Source organism: Electrophorus electricus, chromosome 2, assembly GCF_013358815.1.
Source record: "Electrophorus electricus isolate fEleEle1 chromosome 2, fEleEle1.pri, whole genome shotgun sequence".
NCBI classification, from domain to species: domain Eukaryota; kingdom Metazoa; phylum Chordata; class Actinopteri; order Gymnotiformes; family Gymnotidae; genus Electrophorus; species Electrophorus electricus.
Window position 1 is genome coordinate 28,361,481 of NC_049536.1, and position 7,555 is coordinate 28,369,035.

A 7,555-nucleotide genomic window follows, 5' to 3' on the forward strand; every position below is an offset into this window, starting at 1 on the left:
TGATCAAACTACATGAATTCTACATTCCATAATAGACAATGAAATTAGTGTGTTTATGTGAGTGTGTGTGTGTGTCCGTGTGTGTGTGTGTGTGTGTCTGAATGCCTGCTTCTGTTTAAGCAAGTGATCATGGAAGCACATCTTTCAAAGCCTCTTTCCATTGTAAGTGGTTTTGTACACTGTCCTTACCTTGTGTGTGTATGTGTGTGTGTGTGTGTGTGTGTGTATGTATGTGTGTGTGTGTGTGTGTGTGTGTGAGAGAGAGTGTGTGTGTGTGTGTGTGTGTGTGCATTTGTTTATTTAAGAGCCATGTCAAAGGGGCAAAGCACTGCCAAATAGCCCAGAGGAGCAGAAGGTCTGGAAAACCCCTTGATATGTTTACAAAGTGCAATTTAAGTCAGAGTCTTAATAAAATGAAAAGAAATCTGACATGTGAATGAAGATGCAGGTCTTGAATTTAAATGAGCTGACTGAGGCGCAACCTAAAGTGTTGTGTAAAGAAGCCTGTTATCCATTCTTCCTTTTATGGAAATGTTTTCTCCTTTGTTATATTATCAGGGTGTTACACATCTGCCATGGCATTACAAAATAATTAAATACCATCTGTATCAAATATACAGTCTGGCAAACCACTCAGGAATGGGATGAAAGGGAAAAGTAAGAATAATTCCACACACTGCGTGATCGAGAGAGAGCCTGTAAACGCAGAGGAAGCCTGTCTGCGCTTTCCTGCTAAATTATGGATTAGGCTACATCTGTGTGTGTGTGTGTGTGTGTGCACGCGCCATCAGGGACGGGTTGTGATGCGTACGCTGGCTGCAGGCCAGGAGGACTACTGGCTGGCTCCGGAGTCGTTGTTACCTGTCTGCCAGCATGTGTGTTCCCCACTGTGGCACGCCGCAGTGCCGCCCCACACACACACACACACAGATCGCCCGGACACACTTCACACTTAAGCGAGAGCTCCTTTTGTATTCCGAAGGGGTGTCCGCTGTTCATGATTCCACAGATACTGGTGACCAGGCCCAGTTCTAGACTGCTTTGACTGGGAGGACAGTAACACATTGCGGGGAGGCATGGGACATGTTTTTTTGTCACGATACGGCCCCTCCCCCTTGAAGTCTTCGTGTTTGTGTGTGTGTGTGTGTGTGTGTGTGTGTGTGTGTGTGTGTGTTTGCATGGTCACGCCCTGTCGTGTTTCTCACACCTGATCCTTGTTTTGTATAAGTCTCTTGTCTGGATGTTGTTGTTTAACTCCGATAGCCTGCGAGCTACTTCTTCTGTGCTTTATGTGTTAATAAACGTATGTCTCTGTTTTATTCATCTCGTCCCCGCATCCTGCTCTGCCTCCTCAACGTGACATTTTTAATCATATTTTAAAACCAGAAGGATATTCAGGGCTTGTTTTGAGGAGGGATGTGTGGAAATGCCAGCTCCCCAGTTAAAAATAAATATTAGGGCAACCGCCCGCCCTATCGTTTATGTAGATTAATGTAGTCATTTAAGATGTCCGCTATCAATATTTTCACTCTAACCGTATGTACGTAACATGCATTGGCTCAGTGCAAAACTCTGGGGTCACACTAAGAAATACAGCAAGATCTGTGAACCAATGAAAGATGTTTGGAGTTAATAAAGCCTTTATGCTTAGGGGATTGTGATTAAAATATGTGATTAAATAAAAGGTTAAAATAGGCTCATAAAAAGTTACACCGACAGCTGCACCATTAAGACGAGAACTGCGAATCCAATTTATTGAGATGCCACTGCTAGCAGTTTGGCTAACGCTACTTTGCATCTGTGCATTTAAACTGCATGCAGACTCAGGGCAGGGCTTGCAGCCGACCCTGATAGAGAATGACGACAGCAGAACTAATGATACTGACTTAGCTCCAAATACGAGGTAAAGAAATTTTTTAAGTGCATACACTCCAGATTTACACGTGCTGTTTGGCCAAACGAGTTTGTTCGCTCGCGGAGGAAAGAGCACAGCAGCAGATGCCGGGCTCGTACGTGCCGTGGAGGTGCAAGCAGATTTGGCGTTGGCAGGTTGCTTATTTTTATCAGAGAAAGATGCAATATATACGTATACGCGCCCGAGAAGCTATGTCAGTGCTTTGGTTTTTATCGTTGGCTCATCCTCTGGTTGGTTAAGGTAGGCTCTGAGTTCACTTACTTTTGCCTTAGATTCTGTTACATTGAAGGCTTGTTGTCTGAACCTAGACGTTAGTTGCTTGTTAGCTGTAATTACTCACTACTCACATTGTAAAGCAACCTTCTGAAAGGCACAACTTCTTCTTCTTCTTCTTTCTTCTTCTTCTTCTTCTTCTTCTTCTTCTTCTTCTTCTTCTTATTATTATTACTACAGGTGTAGTTTCGCCTTGGCCTTAGGTGTGAATTGAGAATGGAACAAACTTAAATTTGAAGCAACCTTAGGAAAATAAGAGAGAATTTAGATGCACTTTATTAGTCACATGGACGTATTCTGTTTGCAATCTCAACTGTTCCTGTTGGACGCAGTTATGTGATCTTCAATAATAATAATAAAAAAAACCAACATAAAAGCACATAAAAATTCCTTCGCGTCATCGTCTGTCAGCGCGCATTTAGGGTCACACTTTCACGACGTGGCCCCCCCACTCCCCCGAGTTAACACGCACACGTATCCATTACTGCCTGCAGGCAGCAGCTGTACGTGGATCGCACACACACACAATGGCCAGGTCTGCGAAGCAGAGCCGTCTTTAAAGGAGGACAAACAACGCCATTTCAGTGCCTTCGTGTTCCTTCATGTACAGCATTTCACTTCCCCGGCCGAAACAAGAGATCGGCCGTATCGCCTAACAGCTATCAGCGCGTTCCCACCCGAACGAGAGAGCTCGGGTATCAAAGCGTGTACGACGCCGGCGGGTCCCCGTCTGTCATGCACTTCGGCGCTGCGCGCTATGGGGATCAGCGGCAAGCCGACCGTGTCAGCGCGCCCGGCTCCCTACGCAATCAGCGGACCCACGAGGACGCCGGAGGGAAAGTGACCGGAGGAGCGCGGGGGTTCTGCAGTTTATATCAGGATTGACCTCTCAGAGCGACCCAAGCTCATAGACGAAACAAAACCTGACAAAGAAGGACAGGCTTCCCAAGCGCTGGCCTGACAACACCCACATGAATTTTCGGCTTTGTCATTGGTCATCATTGGCGTTAAAGATATTTAGTAGCTTGCTATATTTAAAAAAATGTGTTGAAACGATGTGTGTTTTTAAACCTACTCTGTAGAGATAAAAAATAGTGGCTCTATTGTAATGTAAAAACTCAGGGCCATATCAGGGCTATCAGTGGCCGACTCGTTTGAATGTTCTCAGCTGGTACTGGACGGTTAACGACCATCAGCGAATTTGCACATAAACGTCACTGTTTTGTTAATGTATAATCACAAAAGTATAGGCGATAAGACCTCGATAGCTCGTGTCAAGTCGAACTGTGACTGTTTTGCAAACAACCTTTTAAACAAAGTCAGTGTTAAATTCATTACATTTTGCCTTTTCAGTGAACAAAAAAAAAAAAAAAAAAAGCTGTAAAGATTGAAACCGTCGGGCTCCGTTATAATGGTGAAACAGCACGCTTTACAGACCCGACACCACGATCGTACACGCGACCTTTGACGATCGTACCCGCCCTCGTGGGCGGGTCAGCGCGCGTTAGAAACTATTTAAAATGCTGCAAGACGCAGCATGCCTGACAGGGTTTGTGTGAGACGTGGGCAATGAAAGTGTCAGCAGAGCGAACTGCCTGATTTCTTTTTTTTTTAACAATGGATTACTATGAGGTGAGTTGTTTTATCATATTTATGACCGCAACTCTCAACTTCACATCCTGATTTCACTTTATTTGATGTCTGTATAAGCTTCATTATTAAGAAAGCGGTGTAGAATAAAGTTAACGTGCTTATACGGGAGGTTTTTTGGTAGGTTATGTGATTGTTTTTGGATGCCAACTTAAATGTTACTTAAGTTTTAAGAGTTTTCAACTAACTGGTGTGTGTGGATGTTTTTATTTTCAGCAGCGCATTGTGTTTGACTATGACAACAGCACTGAAGGGTCCGCGTTCGACGATCTGGAAGGACTCTGTGATATCGCGCTAAGTGCTGATTTCCAAAGGATTTTTCTCCCTGCTGTTTACGGAATTATCTTCGTTTTGGGCGTCGTGGGTAACGGACTCGTGGTCCTAGTGATGGGCTTTCAAAAGAAGTCGACAAACATGACTGACAAATATAGGCTCCATCTCTCCGTCGCGGACCTCCTGTTCGTCCTCAGCTTGCCGTTCTGGGCCGTGGATGCGGCGAGCACCTGGTATTTCGGGTGGTTCCTGTGCAAAGCCGTGAACATGATCTACACCGTCAATCTCTACAGCAGCGTGCTCATCCTCGCGTTCATCAGCCTCGATCGATACCTGGCTGTCGTGCACGCGACCAACAGCCAGTCGAAGAGGAGGCTGCTCGCGGACCGGATGATCTATGTTGCGGTTTGGCTGCCTGCGATGCTGCTCACCGTGCCGGACCTCGTGTTCGCGAAAGTCCGGAGCAGCGGCACCGGGGACATTTGCGAACGAATCTACCCGAGCCACGCTAACGTCTGGAAGGCGGCGTTTCGTTTCCAGCACATTATAGTGGGCTTCGTGCTGCCCGGATTGGTCATTCTCGTCTGCTACTGTATGATCATCTCACGGCTCTCCACGGCCTCCAAAGGCCAGACGCTGAAGAGAAGAGCGCTAAAGACCACGGTCATCCTCATCCTCTGTTTCTTCACCTGCTGGCTGCCATACTGTGGGGGAATCCTTGTGGACACGCTGATGATGCTCAATGTGATCGCTCCCAGCTGCTACCGGGAACAGACCCTCCAGAGGTGGATCTTCCTGACGGAGGCGCTGGCGTTCTTCCACTGCTGTCTGAACCCCATCCTCTACGCCTTCCTCGGGGTGAAGTTCAGCAAGTCGGCCCGCAGCGCGCTGAGCACCAGTAGCAGGTCCAGCCTGAAGATGCTCACCAAGAAGCGCGGTCCAATCTCCTCCGTGTCCACGGAGTCCGAGTCCTCCAGCATGCCTTCCAGTTAACGCGCACTCTGTACTCCCCCTCACAACCCGGGGACTGAGTTTCATCTCTTCAAGGATGGAACTACAAATTGTACATAGTTGTAAACACTTCGTAATGTAAAAATGTTGGACTTACACATTTTTAAGTTGTTTTTTTTTTTTACTCTTTATCTCTATTTAATCTTTTTAGCTTTTTTATTTCTTTAAAACATTTTGAGTGTATAGGCTGAGCCTAAACTGTTGTCTCTGATAGTAATACTGTGTGGGGAATTCAATGCAGGAAAAGAGTTTTTTCTATCCACTGTGAACTGTGTGAGTCAGAATGTCTTATGTAAATTATTTGTACAAAGACTTGCTTTTTTATTGTGTGTAGGCACTTAGTTTTGGTTGTTTCTGCTTTTATTTATTAAAACGGTAGCTCACACTGGGAGGTTTTTCTGTGTTTTTGTATAATTTCAGAAGTGTTGAGTTTTTTCACGCACTGCCTTTAATAAAAAGCCTTGAAGTCTTCTAGGTTTTGTCTGAATTAGTGTCGTCTTGCAGCTCACAGAGCTATTGGCCACACGTGCCCTCCCCCTGCTAGAGCACAAACACACCAACTGCCCAGGAAGGGGGAGGAGGAGGAGGAAGGGGGGAGGTGGTGAAGGTCTGTCAAGTTAGCACCACAAAGGCCCCACCTGATCTGCCAATGAGCAGGATGGTTCAGGAGGGTCTGTAATTTGAAGAACATCTGTCCTGTTTAACATCTTAAGCAACTGATACAGGACACCCATAAACTTAAAGACAGACGGACAAGACTGCCTCCCGTGGGATTTCTATTGTTGGATTTCACACACTGCAACTTCAAAGCACATATCTGTTTAGTTTTAAACAGGTTCCTCTTCATGCCTAAATGTAAGTTATTACTCTAAATGGTGCTAAATGTCTCTAGTTATTTGCTCTTTTTTTTGTAACACTAAAATTCCTTGATAAAATTTTGTTATAAAATTGTAACGGGTTGGTCATGATCAGCCATAATATGTTTCAGTATTACTTTGCCTGCTATTAACCATGTTCTCAAATAGGAATATGCAAATAACTATGGAGTTGATGAAATACAAAGTCATTGCTGAGCTCCTTGTTGCTGATGGTTGAATGTGCTTTTTGCCATTTCTGCAGAGTCAAAAGAAGCACAAACCTTCCCCTCACACAGGCGAGAGGAGAGAGGCGTTTGTCTCCTAAATGGAGCTCAGAGCCTGAGTGTGTGCAGGCACAGGAATGTCTGCATTTTTGCTCAGAGGGGTGTGATGCTGCTTAATTATGATAGCTTGTCTGCACGTCTGTGTTCCTTCATACCCTGCTGAGCTCAGCTGTGTGTGTGTGTGTTTTCTGACAACCATGGCAATGTCTCCAAAGCATATCTCCTGGGTGACTCTTAGGAAATACCTCAAGAGCTGATTGCATCAAAATTCTTAGTCAGTGAACACCTGTTTAGGCAACCAACAAGAAAAACAGTAAAATATTGACCATTTAATTACAACTTTACCACAGGACACCAACATTCACTGATACTGAATAAACAGAAGCTCAATGATCTTGAGCAGTTATAACATTTTTGGAACTATACATGTCTAATTACATATGTATAATTACATATTTCATTAAATATTAATGATATGCCTACATCAACTATGGACATCTCTCTATTTTTTTTGAATAACTTAATTTAATAAGAGTAAATCACACTCATTATAACAAATAACATCCTGAATGTCACTGTAGGAGAGAGGCAGGGTGAGTGGACTGTATAGTAAAGCAGGTTCTATGGCAATTTGTCCTCCTTTGGAGTGTCGGTCAGAACGGTGATATTCAACTCTTTAATAAGCTTCAACAGTGCAACACATTAGGCACATTCACACACCAGCATGTTCACTAGGCCCATTAATATACAAACTCAGGCTTGTCCATTACAGACAGCAGGCTGTGTATTTGAGGTATGGAGTGAGAAGTACGTGGAGGGCATGAAGAGTGCAGTATGGTATCAGGTCAAGGATGCATACTTCGCACACGGAATGTGGATAACAAGGAACAGTCACCGGCTACATGCACTCTGATGGACTTGTCATTGCAGATCTCTGAGGTAGCGCATGTCACCGCGCCTTAACAGAGTGTACCTTGAAGGCAGGTCTTTCCAACACTCACGAATTTACCCCAGAGTTTGATTCACTGGTTTTAATATGCTCTAAATAATGAAGGCGTTGCACATTAATGACAGGAAATAGCTCGCCTCTGTGTCCTGTGTATACTACCCAATTCATTCCCTGGGTTTGTTCATTTTTACATCCTGTAACCTTACCTAACCTTTCCATGTCAGGTCAGGCGTGTGAAGCACATACAGGGAGAGTTAATGTACACGATACAAGCCTTCCTCTTACTTCTCCTGCGGCCCGCAGATTAATGATATTGTTTTAGCTGGGAAATCAGAGCAAGGAA

General features: G+C 44.6%; 1 protein-coding gene across 1 annotated transcript; it reads left to right on the forward strand.

Annotated features, from left to right (window-relative positions):
• The first annotated feature begins 3,714 nt into the window (after positions 1-3,714).
• Positions 3,715-5,596, forward strand: cxcr4b (chemokine (C-X-C motif), receptor 4b). Its single transcript, XM_027022716.2, has 2 exons — positions 3,715-3,820; positions 4,055-5,596. The coding sequence occupies exons 1-2, from the start codon at positions 3,806-3,808 to the stop codon at positions 5,102-5,104; spliced, it is 1,065 nt and encodes a 354-aa protein (XP_026878517.1). The 5' UTR covers positions 3,715-3,805; the 3' UTR covers positions 5,105-5,596.
• Positions 5,597-7,555: the final 1,959 nt, after the last annotated feature.